General features: G+C 40.0%; 1 protein-coding gene across 3 annotated transcripts in view; it reads right to left on the bottom strand.

The window, feature by feature from the left end:
- Positions 1-18,894, bottom strand: part of FBXO16 (F-box protein 16) — a 78,179-nt gene that overhangs the window by 47,974 nt on the left and 11,311 nt on the right. For all 3 annotated transcript variants that reach the window (XM_043891411.1, XM_043891410.1, XM_043891409.1), the window contains 2 exons: positions 13,441-13,476; positions 2,203-2,409 (listed from right to left, as the gene is read on the bottom strand). In XM_043891411.1, coding sequence (XP_043747346.1) covers positions 2,203-2,409; positions 13,441-13,476 — 243 coding nt within the window. The remainder of the gene's footprint in view (positions 1-2,202; positions 2,410-13,440; positions 13,477-18,894) is intronic.

The raw sequence follows: 18,894 nt of genomic DNA, 5'->3' as shown, positions 1-18,894 counted from the left end.
TTTTTAAAAAAACAAATGGTTTCATTTTTAGAATAAGTAACATGTGTACATCAACACTAAATTCAAAGATACCAAGGGGCGCACTGTAAAAAAAGTAAAAAAAAAGAGTCTCTCTCATCCTTGTCATCTGGCTACTCACTGCCCTCCCTGAATGTAACCATTGTTACTGGCTTCTTGTGTGCCATTCCAGAAGGTTAACGAATATGGATACATTCTTTTATTCTTTCCAAAATGGTAGGATAATTTTACACCTTTTTTTCTTGATGATATATTGCGGAGATAGTTGCAACCAGTCTGCTATTAGCAGACATTTCCATTATTTCCAACCTTTTGCTACTACAAACAATGATGCAATATTCTTTTATAGACATAAATTTTGCCTGTGTTGAAGTATACCCATCTGACAAATTCCAAGAAGTGGAACTACTGGCCAAAAGTAATCTTATTTTTTTTTTAATTAAAAATTTTTTTAAGTTTTTAGCCATGTCTCATGGCATGCAGGATTTCAGGTCCCTGACCAGGGATCAAAGCCACACCCTTGTTAGTGAAAGCACAGAGTCCTAACCACTGGATCGCCAGGGAATGTCCAGGAATCTTTATTTAAAAACTGAATACTACCAAATTGCTCTCCTTGGTGTTTGCATCACTTTATCTATCAACAACATATGAAGGTGCCTGTTTCCCCACACCCCCAACAATATAAAATAGTATCATTAAAAAAGAAACTAAAAAAAGAAAAAAAGAAACTCAATCCATCTGAGTCACAAATGATGACATGAAAATGAGGCTAAGCATTTTATCTATTTTAGAAACATCTGCTTTTCTTTCTGTGAACTATTTGTTCACTTCCTTTATTCATTTTTCTGCTAGGCTTTGGTTTTTTTTTTTCTTCTTAACGTAGATTTATAGCCGTTCTTTAAAAAATAAGAAAATTACTCCTTTGCTGGCAATGTTTTTTCCTGTTTATTTTAATTTTTTTTTTTGGCCACGCTGCAGCAGCTTCTAGGTTTTTAGTCTCCCAACCAGGGGTGGAATCTGAGCCCTCATCAGTAAAAGCACTGAATCCTAACCACTACCAGGGAATTCCCTCCTGTTTACTGCTTGTATTTATTTACAGTTTTCTTCTCTATGGAGAAAATTTTAATTTTTATAGTCACAACTTAAAATCTTGCTTTCTTTATTTATAAAGCATATATAATATAAATACAATATATATAAAATAAATAAAGCAAGATTTTAAGTTATACATTTTCTTTTGAGGCTCTGAATATTATAAATTACTCACAAAGTCTTCCTTCCCTAGATTTCCTTTAATTACATTTTTTTTCCCCCTTTAGTCATGCCTGGTGGCTTACAGGATCTTAGTTCCCCAAACAGGTATTGAACTTCTGCCCTCAGCAGTGAAAGAGCAGAAACTTAACCACTGGACCACCAGGGAATTCCCTCCTTTGAGTAGGAAATGGTTTCCTATAATTTCATATCAATCTTTTATCCTTCTAGAATTTTTTTCCAGATACTGCCCAATTGTCCTAACACCAATTATTAAATAAGTCATCTATCTTACTGCATTCATTTTCTTAATTTTTTTTTCATTTTCTTAATTTTAAAAACTAAAGTTAGCATGTGAATGCACAGTAACAGGTAATTTCTGGTCTTTCTAGACTATGCAAAGAAATCAACAAAATGACTATCAATTTTATATCTTAAAAAATATACTTGAATACACCATGGAATTACTTGTAAGAAAATAATGGTCAGATGCTTTTCCAACCTGTGAGTACATTTGTCCACTCTAAACTTCTTCAGTCTCACATGCTTTTGTATTTATCATGTTAGCACCTTATTTTGCGCTTTTCTATTTATGAATGGCCTGCACTATACACTTTAAGGTTTTACTATGGTCCTCTGCTGTGCCATATAAGACTATTCTGCTGATGAATCCATTATGTACACGTGTATATATTTCCCCAACTGGCTAATACTATTTTATGGACACTTAGTGATGGCTTACTTTTTCTCCCCTTTGAGCACTAAATGCACAGCCAGACACAAAAGAGATGGGGGCTAATTCAAATTGTACAAACTAAACATACTGAACATCTTGTCAATTCTTGGTTTTGTATACGTGCGTTCTTTTTTTTCCTCAAGTTTCAGTATTTTCTAGGCTGTCTTTACAAAACACCGAACACTGCTTCTTTGTACCTGTGCACAACGACAAAGGCTTCGGGGGTCCAGGAAGGAAAAGATATATAAAGATAACACCCTTGGGAGCTTGGTAGTAAAATCCAGAGCTTCTGCTGGAATTTTCTCCTGAAGCTTTCGACAGCAGAACTTTTGCTGTGACAGGGAGCAGCGTTCTAACAAGCCTGTCAGGATTCTTCTCCTCTGAGTATCCGTCCATTTGTCAAACTGGGAAAAAAAAAAGCAAAGCAAAAAAAAAAAAGCTCCAGATTTAGTCTGACACCAGAGACACATTATGAAAGAGATAAAGAACTGCACAGAAAGTGAGTTTAGTAACTTATTCCTAACGAATTGCATGCATTTCTTTCCGTAGCGAGTACACCCCACGTTTTGCCACCTACCTCTTCTTTCTCACATTTGTGAGCGTGAGCCCAAGCAAGGCCGGTGTGGACATAGACGTGCACTTGACCTCAAAACTTGGAGTTACAGAAAAATTTGGGAGCTGGTCATATTCATAAACTGAGAATATATATAGACTTGTAAAATACAGATCTTCTTTAACTTCTGATGGGGCTATATCTCAATTAATCCATCATAAGTTGAAAATATCATAAATTAAAAATGCATGTAATACACTTAACCTACCAGACATCCTAGCTTAGCCCAGTCTACCTTAATGTGCTCAGAACATGTATATGAACCTTGATGCTTGTTGCTGTTTAGTCGCTCAGTCATGTCCAACTGTTTTGCGACCCTATGGACTGTTGCCCACCAGGCTCCTCTGTCCATGGAATTCTCCAGGCAAGAATACTGGAGTGGGTTGCCGTGCCCTGCTGGGTCAGGAAGATTCCATGGAACAAACCTGAGTCTCCTGCATTGACAGGGGCATTCTTTATCACTGAGCCACCAGGGAAGCCCTCAAATGAACCTACAGTTGGGCAAAATCATCTACCACAAAGCCTATTTTATAATAAAGTGTTGACTACTTCATGTAATTTATTGACTACTACACCTGGAGAAGGGAATGGCAACCCACTCCAGTATCTTGCCTGGAGATTTCCATGGACAGAGGAGCCTGGTGGGCTGCAGTCATGGGGTTGCACAGAGTCGGACGCGACAACGCAGCCTAGCATGTACACAAGCACACTGAATGTGAAAACCAGAATGGCCGTCTGGGTACTGATGGTTTTAAGTGTATCTGGCCCGTGCTCTTGTGACCGAGCGGCTGACGGGAGCTGTGGCTCACTGGCTGCCCGGCACCATAAAAGAGGATCCTACTGCACATGGCTAGCCACCCCTCAAAAAAAACCCAAATACAAAGTTTTAAGTATGGTTTCCACTGAATGTCTATCACTTTTGCATCACTGTAAAGCCAAAAAGTTGCTAATCCAAAGCATCTTAAGCCAGGGACTGTCCGTACAACCTGAAGAGAAGACACCTGGGCAGTCAGTCTCCCCCCACAGTTTCTATATCAGCTCATTAGTGATTAAAACTCCAGGACCAGAAACAAACCTTTGCGTTCACAATTACAGATAAGGCAATACAAGCAAATATCTCTGAGAAGGGGGAGTATATAGGGTTAAAGTTCTGTGTGTGTGTGTGTGTGTGTGTGTGTGTGTGTGTGTGTGTGTGTGTGTGTTCTCAGCCACTCACTCTTGTCTGACTCTTTGCTGAGCCCACTAGGCTCCTCTGTCCATGGAATTTTTCAGGCAAGAATACTAGGATGGGGTGCCATTTCCTATTTCAAGGGATCTTCCTGACCCAGGGATTGAACCTGTGTCTTTTGGGTCTCCCACATTGGCAGGTGGATTCCTTACCACTAGCACCACCTGGGAGGCTCCAGTTAAAGTACTACTAATATGTAAATGATTGATATGATTGGAAAGGAAAAGTTGATAGGAGGACCTGGAAAAAAAAAAAGAGTGCCAGAAACAGGAAGTACATGCCAAAGCAATCTGGGGCATGCCAAACAAACGCTTGGGTTACTTCACAATTTTCCCCAGTGATGACCCCAAACCAGTCCCAAGATGAGTGACTGACCAAAGATGAGAACGTGAGAGCTGGCCAAAATCAAAAGAAAGGTTCTTATGGGAACAGTTACCAGCTTAAGGAGCTGTTATCAGAGTCTAAACCTGTTTTTCTTCTTTAGTCCATCAGAGAAGAGAAAACAGGGAAGTTTGGGGCTACTTGTATTTTATATGCTATTGCATTTCACTGATAGATATTTGCTACTTATTATAAAGTAATCAGAATTTTATAATAGTTCAGTTGTAATCAGAAAATACATTGACCACCTAAAAAGGCATATAAAGTAAAAATGTATTTTGACAGGGCTTATGACAAGTCAACTTCTTTATAATCATAGGATCTATTTTTTTTAATTAGTTGGAGTACTTCTTGATTAAAACCATTCACTGTGGGACTTCCTTGGTAGTCCAGTGGTTAAGGATCCGCCAGTGCAGGGGACATGGGTTCCATCCCTGGTCTGGGATGATTCCACATGCTGCGGGGCGAGTAAGCCTGAGAGCCACAACTGCTGAGCCCACACGCCATGGCGACTGAAGCCCAAGCACCCTGCAACAGGCCACTGCAGTAGGAAGACCGCGTACTGCAAGTAGAGAGGGGTGGTCCCATGCTCACGACAAGTAGACAAATCCCCACACAGCAATAAAGACTCAGCCCACAACCCAGCTCAGCCATAAACAAAGAAATAAAAAGAATCTGCCTTCCAATGCAAGGGACTAGGGTTTGATACCTGCTCGGGGAACTAAGATCCCACATGCCACAACTAGAGAAAGCCTGTGTGCTGCAACAAAGACCCAGTGCAGCCAAAACAAAGAACATTAAATGAAACAAAAACTATTCACTGTTACCGGATCTATTCAGTGCTCATGAATCTCACTTTGGACGCTATCATTCAAGGGGGAGGGGGGACTCTAAAATGAAAAAAAAAAAAAACCCATCAGAAACCTTAACTTACAAAAAAATGAATAAAATGTATTCATGTATGAATGTTCCCAGATTTCTTCTTGGTCTGTTTCTGCACAGTCCCTATTTCCAACTATCATAAAATGAGACTTCTCTCCTTTGGGGATGGATTATTAGAATGAATAGATAAGTCAGACCAGAGTGGCGAGGGCCAGGGGAAGGACCAGCCCACGAGGCTGCGGTGATCTATAAAACAAAGAGCCAGTGCGGGGCATATGGAGACCGGAGAGCTGCAGGGTTTTGGCTTGGAGGGAGCTTGTGGCGGTTCAGACTGGAACTGCCTTTCCTGCAGTTACACAGTGTGAGAGAACTGGGGAATGAAGAAAGGGGATCTGGTAAGTAGTGTTATGAGTTCTGAATTGGATCCCCTGTGATTTTTCCTTGAGAGACAACATGAAAATTGGTATTCATCTTTAAAATTACTTTGGGCAGTGCTACATGCTACTCTGTAGAAACTGAGCTACATGGGGACCCAGGATGATTAGGGTTACGAAAAAAATTTTATGGGATATAATTAGCACTACAGTAAATCAGAAATAACCCCAAATGCCTCACAATAGTGAATCAGCTCAGCAACATGATAAGAGAAAATATGGCATTAAGGATGCATGGGGGCTTTGGGAATGAGGCCATTCAGAACCTCTTAATTTCTTCATTTATACATTGAGAATAATTATATCTAAATTTAGAGTTACTGGGAAGATTAAATAAATGAAAATATGTATAAAATTCCTAATAGAGTGTATGACTAACTGTAGTCATGGTAGCCAATATTATAAACAGTGGTCCCCAACCTTTTTGGCACCAGGGACCAGTTTCAAGGAAGAGAATTTTTCCACAGACTGGGGGAACAGGCAGGGAGGGATGGCTTCAGGGTGATTCAAGCACATTACATTTTGTTTTAGTTCAGTCGCTCAGTCAGGCCGACTCTTTGCAACTCCATGGGCTGCAGCATGCCAGACTTCCCTGTCCTTAGCCATCTCCTGGAGCTAGCTCAAACTTATGTCCATTGAGTCAGTGATGTTTTCCTACCATCTGGTCCTCTGTTGTCCCCTTCTCCTCCTGCCTTCAATCTTTCCCAGCATCAGAGTCTTTTCTAATGAATCGGCTCTTCACATCGGGTGGCCAAAGTATGGAGTTTCAGCTTCAGCATCAATCCTTCCAATGAATATTCAGGACTAACTTCCTTTAGGATTGACTGGTTTGATCTCCTTGCAGTCCAAGGGACTCTCAAGAGTCTTCTCCAACACCACAGTTCAAAAGCATCAATTCTTCATTGCTCAGCCTTCTTTATGGTTCAACTCTCACATCCATACATGACAACTGAAAAAACCATAGCATTACATTTATTGTGCACTTTATTTCTAATGTAATGCCACTGCTGATCTGATGGGAGGTACCAACGGGTCTGTGGCCCCGAGGTTGGGGACCCCTGTTATAAAATATCATAGTGATGTTAAAAATAATAAGCATGATGGGTAAATTATTAGATATGCAAATAATTAAATTGCAAAGCATAAAGTTACCATGTTTGTACATTAACAAGGACAGGAAGCACACTTGGAAGGATTGAGGTCAGCTCAATTATTTTCACGGATGCCCACAAGAAGAGAACAGGCTCAGATTGAAGAACAGTGATTTAGAATGAATATAAAAGAACATTAGGATTATAAAGTGCTGAAGAAATCTATAAAAGAAAACATTCAAACCTTTCCCTCTAGAGATTAAAAAGATAATTACATTGGTTTCTCATTTATTTCCCTGATTATAACAGTCAAAGATAATTTATATTTGGCTTTGATAGGTGTTCTTTGCCTCGGGGGTTTCTCCTCTCTAATTGTGTTTATTTAGGCTAATAGAAAATGAATTTGCATTCCTTGAACTTCTACCAGTTGAAGGTGGGTAGATGACTGAGAAGAATGCGTAACAGCTGGGGAAAATCCCCTTGGAATTTAAAAGGTGCTGGGAATAATCCAAAAAGTAGATAATCCATTGAAGAATTAACTGTATATGAATTTGGTAATCACCCAGTATCTTTCTCTTTTTTAAAAAAATTTCTAAATTGAAGCATTGTTATTTTACAATATTTCAGGTATATAGCATAGTGATTCAGATATATAGATACGTATACACACACACACACACACATATTCTGTTTTAGATTCTTTTCCACTGTAGGATATTATAAGGTATTGAATATAGTTCCTTGTGCTATACAGTAGGTTCCTGTTTTTTTTTTTAATCTATTTCATATATAGTAGTATATATATCTGTCCCACATCTCTTGCTTCAGCTCTTCAAGAAAAAAGAGCCATAATATCATGGCCAAGGATCTAATGTGTGAGACAGGGGAGCAGCTAGGACCATTTTCTTACCCTGGTACCATTTATGATACTTCATTTTACAGTTAGTTCCTTTTTAATATTAATATCATATATAATTAATATATGGCATTGTGCTATATTATTTTATGCTATACTATCTTATATGGCCATCACTGGTGACTCAGTGGAAAAGAATACGCCTGCCAAGCAGAAGACAGGGGATCAATCCCTGGTTGAGGAAGATCCCTTGAAGAAGGAAATGGCAACTGGCTCCAGTATTCTTGCCTGGGAAATCACATGGACAGAGGAGCCTGGTGGGCTACAGTCCACGGGTTCACAAAAGACTCAGACACGACTGAGTGACTAAACAGCAACAATACGATCTTATATCATATCATAATTATATTTTATAGTTACTTTTAATGCCTTTGTATAGGGCTTTCTTGACAATAGGATTGTGAAAATCCCATTTTCAGAGTAGTTGTTACAAGGATTCTTGCTGCACTTTCAAGATGTGAGGACAATTGCCAGGGCATCAGTGCCACTCATCTCACACCAAATGGCAAGGAAAGGCAAGTTCTCAGGCAGTGAGGTCAAGATAAAGGAAGAGGCTTGTTACCTTTTGCTTACTGGTTATATTATCTTGGGTTTCCCTGGTGGCTCAGTTGGTAAACAATCTGTCTGCAATGCAGGAGACCTGGGTTTGATCTCTGGGTTGGGAAGATCCCCTGGGGAAGGAAATGGCAACCCACTCCAATATTCTTGCTTGGAAAATCCCATGGACAGAGGAACCTCGCGGGCTACAGTTCATGGGGTCGCAAAAGAGACAAGACTGAGCACACACACATGGCTAAATATAAAATACTTTTTGGATTGTCTATTATTGAATAGGTTTCACATTACATCTTGCCCCTTACTATCCAGATTGTTTTAAAAAGTGACTTTACTTCTAACATGAGATTGAGCTTTAAAGCCAATACTTGACTCCTACAATGAAAACCCCAAGTAATGCTAAGTTTAAAAATCAGTATCCTTGGGCTTCCCTGGTGGCTCAGTGGTAAAGAATCTACTGGCCAATGCAGGTGACATGGGTTTGATCCCTGATCCAGGAAGATCCTACATGCAGCGGAGCAATTAAGCCTGTATGCCACAGCTACTGAGCCTGTGTTGATCCCACATGCCACAACTTAAATGAGAAGGCTCTAGAGCCCATGCTCTACAACAAGAGATGCCATGGCAATTAGAAGCTTGCACACCACAACTAGAGAAAAGTCTGTGCAGAGAGGAAGACCCAGCACAGCCACAAATAAAGGAAAAATGAAAAAAACCTGTATCCTTACTTCTCTTCTTATTGAAAATGCATTCTTTATGCTATTAATCTGTTATGTTGTTCATAAAACACATAGACAAAAAAAGCCTAAAACCTAAAATGGAGAGAGAAAACTGAATAAAAATAAACTGGCAATATCCTCTTCAAACTTAATTCATGTGGCTTTCATGGAGGTATAAAGATTACCATATGATCTAGTTCAGTTCAGTTCAGTTGTTCAGTTGTGTCCGACTCTTTGCAACTCCATGAACTGCAGCACGCCAGGCCTCCCTGTCCATCACCAACTCCCAGAGTCCACCCAAACCCATGTCCATCGAGTCGGTGATGCCATCTAACCATCTCATCCTCTGTCATCCCCTTCTCCTCCTGCCCTCAATCTTTCCCAGCATCAGGGTCTTTTCCAATGAGTCAGCTCTTCACATCAGGTGGCCAAAGTATTGGAGTTTCAGCTTCGAGATCAGTCTTACCAATGAACACCCAGGACCGATCTCCTTTAGGATGGACTGACTGGATCTCCTTGCAGTCCAAGGGACTCTCAAGCGTCTTCTCCATGGAGAAGGAAATGGCAGCCCACTCCAATATTCTTGCCTGGAAAAGTCCATGGACAGAGGAGCCTGGAGGGCTGAAGTCCATGGGATTACATGACTGAGCATGTGTGCACAAGGGTGAGGGAGATGGGTTGGTAGCAATAAAGTGGTAGGACTAAAAAAAAAAAAAAAAGTCTTCTCCAACACCATAGTTCAAAAGCATCAATTCTTCTGCACTCAGCTTTCTTCACAGTCCAACTCTCACATCCATAAATGACTACTGGAAAAACCATAGCCTTGACTAGACAGACCTTTGTTGACAAAGTAATGTCTCTGCTTTTTAATATACTGTCTAGGTTGGTCATAACTTTCCTTCCAAGGGGTAAGCGTCTTTTAATTCCATGGCTGCAGTCACCATCTGCAGTGATTTCGGAGCCCAGAAAAATAAAGTCAGCCACTGTTTCCACTGTTTCCCCATCTATTTCCCATGATGATGGGACTGGATGCCATGATCTTAGTTTTCTGAATGTTGAATTCATGGAATAAGTTTGTTGTTGGGCAAAAGAGAAAAACCATCATTTATTCACTTAGAAAATATTTATTAAATGCCTGATGGCATCAACAATGTACAACAAGGGGCATGGTAAAGCCATGCCTGACCCTGCAGTTTGGAACCCTGATTGGAACAGAGAGACAGTTAGTGATCTTTGCAAATATCAGTGACCTTTGCAAATACATGCTTCTATTAGTTATGGTAAAAGAAGAGAATTAACAAGATCTTTTTAAAAGTTTGAAGACCCTGAATTTTATCCAGGGTGATATTAAAAATGTTTAACAACTGGCAATGCTACCAACCAATCAAAATAGACAGAGGCTGGTCAGCCATACCAATGAATTCTGCCTGAACATTAGCCCTGGTTATATTAATTTAGGGATTTCCACTCATAGTAAGTAGAATGAAAATGCAAATATAGTCATTTTAAATATGTCTCTTTTTATCTATTTGCTTTTTTTATAAGTCTCTTTTTTAAGTTGTTGGTAACAAAGTTAGTTTAAAAACAAATACAATATGAGAAAAACTTAGCTAGATTGTAAATTTGGGGTATTTTTCATTTTGCCATTTTTAGTGACTTTATTTTATAAAATTTTATTATTATTTTGAATAGGTACTACCTTCACATGATTAAAAACATTCACATGATTAAAAATTCAAAAGACACAAAAGGCTCTCCAGGTAAGAGTCTCTTCCACCTGTTAGACAGTTTTCCTGTCTGAAGGAAATCAATGTTGCCCCTTTTCTTGTAAAAGTAAAAGTGAAGTGAAGTCGCTCAGTCGTGTCCAACTCTTTGCGACCCCACGGACTGTAGCCCGCCAGGCTCCTCTGTCCATGGGGTTTTCCAGGCAAGAATACAGAATGGGTTGCCATTTCCTTCTCCAGGGTATCTGTAAAGTCTTCCAGAAACACTGTGGACATGACTTTATTTTTCTTCTTTAGGTTAGTAATTATCTTTAGACTGAAGCTTGTAGACCAGCACAGAAAAGAAGCGGTGACTAAATCAGACAAACAAGAACAGTAAGATACAGTGCTTCATCTTAGTCTTAGTGGGATGGACTGAGTGTTTATGTCACCCCTAATTCCTGAGTTGAAACCCTAACCCTATGGTAATGACACAGGGAGGTGGGTGGGGCCTTTGAGAGGATTAGGTCATGAGGGAGAACATTCACATATGGGATTGCGAGCCTGCATGCTCAGTCGCTCAGTTGTGTCCGGCTCTTTGTGACCCCATGGACTGTAGCCCACCAGGCTCCTCTGTTGATGGGATTTCCCAGGCAAGAATACTGGAGTGGGTTGCCACATTCTCCTCCAGGGGATCTTCCTGACCCAGAGAGCGAACCAGAGTTTCCTGATTGGCAGGTGGATTCTTTACCACTGAGCCACCAGGGAAGCCCTCATGAATGGTTTAGTGTCCTTTATTAAAGAGACTACAGAGTGACCTGTTATCCCTTTTGTCATGTGAAGACACATGGAGAGTCTGTGAGCCAGAAAGCAGGTTCCCACCAGACACTCAGTCTGCTAGCACCTTGATCTTGAACTTTCCAGCCTCTAGAACCATGAGAAATAAATTTTCTGTTGTTTATAAGCCCCCTCCCCCACCAGTGTTTTGTTATAGCACCTGGAATGGACTAAGACATACGGGAAAATGAATCTCAGTATCTCACAGGGTAGGATATTCTGTCTACTGCTATATTCTGGGGCAAAGATGCTCCCTTAAAAGGAAAGAAGGCTTTGACTGTATGCTTTAAAGATGGACTATTTCAAGTTCACTATATACACCTAGAGTTAAAGATCCAAGTATAATTTTTTAAAAGGGATCCTGATTTGTTTTTTAAATTAACATACAATTCATCCGCCACACCACCCAGCATTTTAGTATAGTCACAAGACTGTAAAGCCATCACTACTAATTTCAGAATCTTTTCATTACCCCCCAAATAAATTCCATACCCATTACAGCCAGTCACTCCACCCTGCTCCCTGGCCCCCAGAAACCACTCATCTATCTTCTGTCTGTATGGATTTGTCTATTTTGAATATCTCACATAAATGAAATCATACACTAGGTGGCTTTGGTGTCTGGTTTCTTTCACTCAGCATACTATGTTCAAAGTTTATCTATGTTGCAGCATATATCAGTACTTCACTCTTTTTTCTTGTCCTTGCTTTTTAAAATTTATGGCAAAATTTATATATTACAAAATTTATCATTTTAATCATTTTTAAGTGTACAGTTCAGTGACATGAAGCACACTCACACTGTTGTGCAACATCCCCACCATCCGTCTGCAGAACTGTTTTTAAAACTCAAGCTGAAACTCTGTACCTGTTAAATAACATCCCGATTTCTTCATAACCTCTATTTTACTTTCTTTCTCTGTGAATTTGCATGTTCTAAGAACTTCATGAAAGTGGAATCATACAATATTGGTCCTTTTGTGTCTGGTTTATTTCACGCAGCACAATGTCTTCAAAGTCCATTCATGTGAATAGCTTGAAACAGAACTGCCTTTCATTTTAAGGCTGAATACTATTCCATTGTTTTCATTTTAAGGCTGCATACTATTCCATTGTTTGGGTAGATCCCATTTTGTTTATCCATTTCTCACCAAATGGACATTTGGGTGTTTACATTTTTGATAATTATGAATAATGCCACTATGAACATTAGTGTACACGTTTTTGTATGACCATGTTTCCAGTTCTCTTGGGTGGAAGAGACTCTCAATGAGACTGTAGAGAAATCTGATGAGTAATGTACATTGGCTAGAGATGGATAGAGTAATTCCCCTCATACAAATATTTGAGTTTCGAACTTTCAAAGATGCGAATGTGTGTTCGCATGTCCAATGACATTAGCTCATGTGTCTGGCGTGCACGGTCCTGCGTGTCCATCCCCCACAAGTGGCTCTGCTTTTGTGTACTTTACAGTACTGTGTAGGCTACAGTAGAACAGTTTTTTAATTTCAAGCCCAGGATGTCTGGAAGCAAGCTTACAAACAGTGGGATGCAGCCAAGTGTGTTAGTTAGGTACCAAGGCTAACTTTGTTGGATTTATGATCAAATTGGACCTATGAATTCACTTTTGGAACAGAACTCATTCATACACAATAGACTTACTGTACTTTGATCATGGACAATGGTCATTGAGACTGTGTTTCCTTTGAGGAAGTGTGAAAGTAACTTAGATTTGGATATATAGATTTATATACATTCCTTTGTTAATGTTCTTTTTCATTATGGCTTATTCCAGGATACTAGGTATAGTTCCCTGTGCTATACGGTAGGACCTTGTTGCTTAGCCATTCTAAATTTAATAGTTTGCATCTACCAACCCCAAACTCCCGGTCCAGCCCGCTCCCTCCTCTCCTCCCGCTTGGCAACCACAAGTCTGATCTCTACGTCTGTGAGTCTGTTTCTGTTTTGAGGGTAGGTTCATTGGTGCCACAGTTCAGATTCCACACGTAAGTAATATTCATATGGTGTTTGTCTTTCTCTTTCTGACTTAGAATCAAGTATACTTTAAATAGTTACCCATTTTCCAAGCAGAGCTCTTCTTTCTTCAAATACCTACAATTAAAAAAAAAAAAAAGATGGAATGATTTCATATTTCATGGTTCAAAATACCCATTAAAAAGACATCATTAGGACTTCCCTGGTGGTCCAGTGGTTAAGAACTGCCTGCCAATGCAGGGGACATGGGTTCAATCCCTGGTTCCAAAAGATTCCACATGCCTTGGTGCAACTGAGCACATGAACTACAAGTACTGAAGCCTGCACGCCCTAGAGCCCCTGCCCCCAGCAGGAGAAGCCACCATAATGAGAAGCCAGCTCACCGCAGCCAGAGTGGCCCCTGCTTGCCAAAACTAAAGAAAGCCCTTGCACAGCAATGAAAACCCAGCACAGTCAAAAATAAAATAAATAAATTTTTAAAAAGACATCATTAAAGGATCAATCACTAAATACTGACAGTCTTTTCCATTTTATCAACTGAGTATAAAGAGACAGATTTTGTACCTGAAAGGGTAACTTTATTTATAACTTGGGCAAACTTTCTTTTTTCTTAGTTTCTCCATGTGAAACAATTCATCTTAAAGAATAAATAATTCTTTAAAGGCAAGAAATAAGAAAAGAATGGAACTATAAAGTGAAATCATTTTTGGAATTTGAAAGGTGATGACAAAACTGACAAAGGCAAAATAGGAAAATGGAGACCCTCCCTCCAAATATTTCAGCATTACTAGCATTAGAACTTGTGAAATTTATGAGTGAGCAGTTCTGTTTTTTTATTTCATGAGTTCACATATCAGTGGGTGTACATTACTTATATGTTTGCCTATGTGCGCCTCTGGGCTTACAGCTCAGTGTTTATCTGTATAGGTTTGTTGTTATATACCATTTAGGACAGAAATTATGTCTTATTCACCTTGACTTCTCCACTGCAGAGTGCTGTACATGGCATATTACAGGTACTCAAGCTTGCTGGAAGGAATGAATATGCTTGTGACAAATGAATATCCTTTGGATGTATCGCTACCATGTGAGTGTATTTACATACTAGTGGAGAGGTGTTTTCCTGAGCTTCAGTCATTTGTGTATCTATCTGAATGGGTGAGGAAGGGACAACTAGAGTGAGAAGGTTTGGCAGAGGAGGGCGATCTGGAGCCAGGAAGCAAGATACAGCAGGAAACAGGTGTGAATGTCTCTCTCACACCCACACTGCACTCTCTGTCGGCTTTCAAAATTGGGCTCCATGTTTTCCCCTTCCTCTTGGCACTTTCTAAATTCTCTCGCACTGTCAGAACATTCCTATTTAGAAACCAGCTCAGGCCTATTTCTTCCCTTTTGTGGAGGAGGATGAGAGGCTGGTTTCAGGCTTCCAACAGATCTGTTTTCCTTCCTTTTTTTAGACTCAAATTCTGCTTTCAAAGGGCAGGCAAAATGGAGACTGAAATAATTGATTCAACAACAACCTCAAGGCCTGTAAAATGTCATCTTTGCTACTAACCAGGGACTATCATATATCACAGGTAGACACTTTTTATACTTTAGAGAAGAAGAAAAAGAATACCATTTTCTCCTCCCTCCTAATTAACTGCCCCATGGGCTACTAGGACCCTCAAATATCAGTGACAGACAATCTCAGAATTTCTAGATGAAAATAGAGGAGGGGATTTCGCTGGGGGTCCAGTGGTTTAAGACTCTGTGTTTTTGCTGCAAAAAGCGAGGGTTGGATCCCTGGTTGGGCAATTAAGGTCCCACAGGCCAATGGAGTGGTCACAACAAGCAAAGAAAAAGAAAATAGAAGAGAACCTATAAAAAAAAAAAAAACTATAGAATTTTTCAGAAGACTGAAAAATCAGGATTCAGGGCTTTCGTGCTGGTCCAGGGGTTAAAAATCTGCCTTGCCAATGCAGGACATACAGGTTCCATTCCTGGTTGGGGAAGATTGCACATGCCTTGGGGCAACTAAGCCAGTGATCCACAACTATTGATCCTGCACGTCCTAGAGTCCACGTACTGCAACTAGAGAGCAGCCCCCACTCGCTGCAACTAGAGAAAGCCCTCGTGCAGCAACGAAGACTCAGTGCAGCCAAGAAAAAGTAAAGAATAACAGAAAGAGAGAAAAATCAGGATTCACACAATTCCTGAACCCTTCTCTTGTGTCTAACAAAATCCTATCAAGCATCTAATTCCCCTCCTAAGTCTCAGGCACCAGCATTCTGACTCTTCCCAACTCCTCCTCCACTTGCAGCCCATGCTCCACCTGGCCTTTCTAGGGTTTGCTATTGCCCGCCAGGTGATTCTGTTCATTTTCACTTCCCAGGTAGATTACAGCTACTTTCCCTTATACGATCCACAGGTTCCAGGGGAGGCTGTCAACAAAACACTTGCTGACTGAACAACAACAAGAGATTCAGATGTCATAGAACTTTAGGGCTAAAAGGAATCTTAAGATCTTTTTGTTCAACTTTTCTGTTTTAGAGAGGATAAGAAGAGGCCCAAAGGGTTACCTTTATAGATTTAAAAAAGAAATGATTGGTTCCAGACTGTATGTTCAGCTGAATAATATACTTGGTTCCTCACTAGAAAGCCATGCGGTGCAAGCGTGCTTAGTCATGTCTGACTCTTGGAGACCCCATGGACTGTAGCCCGCCAGGCTTCTCTCTCCGTGGGATTTCCCAGGCAGGAATACTGGAGTGGGTTGCCATTTCCTACTCTAGGGGAATCTTCCTGACCCAGGGATCACACCCATGTCTCTTGCATCTCCTGGACTGACAGGCAGATTCTTTATCACTAACACCTGGGAAACCCTGCTAGAACCATGGTCTTTCTATTCTGACCTCCAACCTTGATCTTCCCTATTCTGACCTCAAGCCCTACATTCTCAATGAATTGCTGCCCATGGTTTGACCTGACAGTGGGGGGAAAAAAAAAATTAGGTCCCAGGATGACAAGCTCCTTTCAAAAGCAGGTTGGGAGGACCATCATGGTGTCCAATGATGACAGAAGGCATCAGAAAGAAAAGGGCACTGGCTTGAAGGGGTGGGGAGAGTCAGCAAGAATGTGGCAGGGGGACTTCCCCGGTGGTCTAGTGGCTGAGACGCCAAACTCCCTATGTAGGGGGCCAGAGTTCCATCTCTGGTCAGGCAACTAGATTCCACATGCTGCAACTAAAAAGATTCCACACGCCGCATCTAGAGATCCTGCATGCTGTAATAAAGACCCAGTGCAGTCAAATAAATAAATAAAATAAATATTTTAATAAATAAATAATAAAGTCAATCATTGATAATAAAATAAAGAGGGTGGGAGGTAGGGTCTTTAGAAGGCCAATGACCAAGTCTAAACAGAGTCCAAGCAATCCAGTTCTTCACCAAAAGGCGATTAGAGTCAGGTAGGAACTGATAGGCGTGAGGGGCAAGAAGAGAAACAGTAGACAAACTCAGATCTGGTTCTGACTCTACCCTTGACAAGAAGTATAATTTGGAACAAATTATTTAACTGTCAAATCCTCAGGCAGACTCAGAATCTTATAGTCTCTGGTTGGGAGCAAGTTTTCATTCCAAGGATTTGCAATCAGATTTTTGATCTTAAAAAGCTGGAAGAGGGTTGGAGGGATAAATTGGGAGTTTGGGATTAACATATACAAACTGTTGTATATAAAATAAATAACCAACAAGGACCTACTTATAGTACATACACTACTCAGTATTGTGTAATCACCCATAAGGGAAAGAATCTGAAAAAGAATAGATATATATGCATAACTGAATCACTTTGCTGTACACTTGAAGCTAACACAACATTGTAAATCAGCCATACTTCAATTAAAATAAAAAAAGAGCCCGGAAACAGTATCACTTCAAGTGGAAAACATTAGAGAGAATCATCTTTCCTTGCAGATTGCTGGTTTGTTTACATCACAGTTTACTCAGAGCCTGCTGTTAAGTCAAAATTCCATGGTTGTTATTTCAGTCTGTTGACACTGTGGTTGCATATTTCACCATGTGACATCATCACCATGGAGGAGTAAGACATTTTGGGGCTCCTAAATTATGACTGATGGATGCTGGCTAGGTGCTTTTTCTCAGAACACTCTTTTAACTATACGTGTACTGTACTACATGTGCAAACCATATTCAAAAAAAGAAATGTTGATCACTTTCAATTAAACTACTAGATGGAAAAAAAAAACCTACACTAGACAGCAAAGAAATACATACGTATAAAACATTCCTCCTCTCAAAGTTTTCACAAGGCCTGAATTATCTTGTAATCTGACGATGCTATAATTTTGGCATCTACATTTGAATTCAATCTCTCTGCTTAAAGCCCCTTGTGAAGTTAAACTCCTATGAGTTTTATTTTAGACTGAAGCAGTTTCATATGTCTCATTTTACTACAGAACAGAAAAAAGGCAAAATTGAAACAAAAACCAGGGCCTTCCCTAGTGGTACAGTGTTTAAGACTCTGCGCTTGCAATGCAGGGTGCATGGGTTCTATCCCTGGCCAGCAAACTAAAATCCCATATGCTGTGCAGTGTGGCCAAAATAAAAAAAAGAGGACCTCAATTTACACTGATCATTTACACTGATCATTGGCAAATGCCCTGTTGTAGAAGTGTAGAAAAGCCTTTGAAGTTATCGTATGGACATGGTCTGCCCAGCTGTAAACTTGGGCATCTATTTTTAACCCCTTTCACACAGTCAGAATGTTAGACCTGGAAGGGACCTTTGAGGTCATCTGATTCAAGCCACTCAATTTCCAAAGGCAGGCAGTAAAGATCAGAGGCATAAGAGACTTGCTGAAGTCAAGCAGATTATTTAGTACAGCTGATCTGGAACCTGTGTTTTTCAATTCTCAGCATTACTGTTCTTTGCTTGCTTTTACTTCTATTTGTTTTTTAAATTGTTAAATATCATTGCACTGTATACGGTAAAAAACAAAAACTCTCTCTTCTAACAGACTTCCCTCCCACTCTTCCATGTTGTCCAACATTTTAGGGGAAACCACTATTGATAGTTGGGCTTTTCTAGTGGCTCAACCAGTAAAGAATCTACCTACCAATGCGGGAGACATAAAGAGGCATGGGTTTAATCCCTGGGATGGGAAGATTCCCTGGAGGAGGGCATGGCAACCCACTCTAATCTTCTTGCCTGGGAAATTCCATGGACAGAGGAGTCTGGAGGGCTACAGTCTATGGAGTTGCAAACAGTCAGACAAGACTGAGTCCATGTGCACACACTACTAACAGTTTGCTGTATACATATGCAAATTCCACGTGTGTGTCTAAGTATTGATACATTCATTCACATACATATAGGTATATACACGGGCCAAGATTTTTTTTTGTATTATATTTAATTTTTATTGAATTATAATTGACGTATAATTTTAGTTCCAAGTTACAACACAGTGATCTGATAGTTTTTTAAATTTTATTTTTTAGTGAAGGATTTTGCTTTACAGAATTTTGTTGTTTTC

This window comes from Cervus elaphus, chromosome 29, assembly GCF_910594005.1.
Source record: "Cervus elaphus chromosome 29, mCerEla1.1, whole genome shotgun sequence".
NCBI lineage: Eukaryota > Metazoa > Chordata > Mammalia > Artiodactyla > Cervidae > Cervus > Cervus elaphus.
This window is presented reverse-complemented; position numbering and strand designations above follow the sequence as displayed.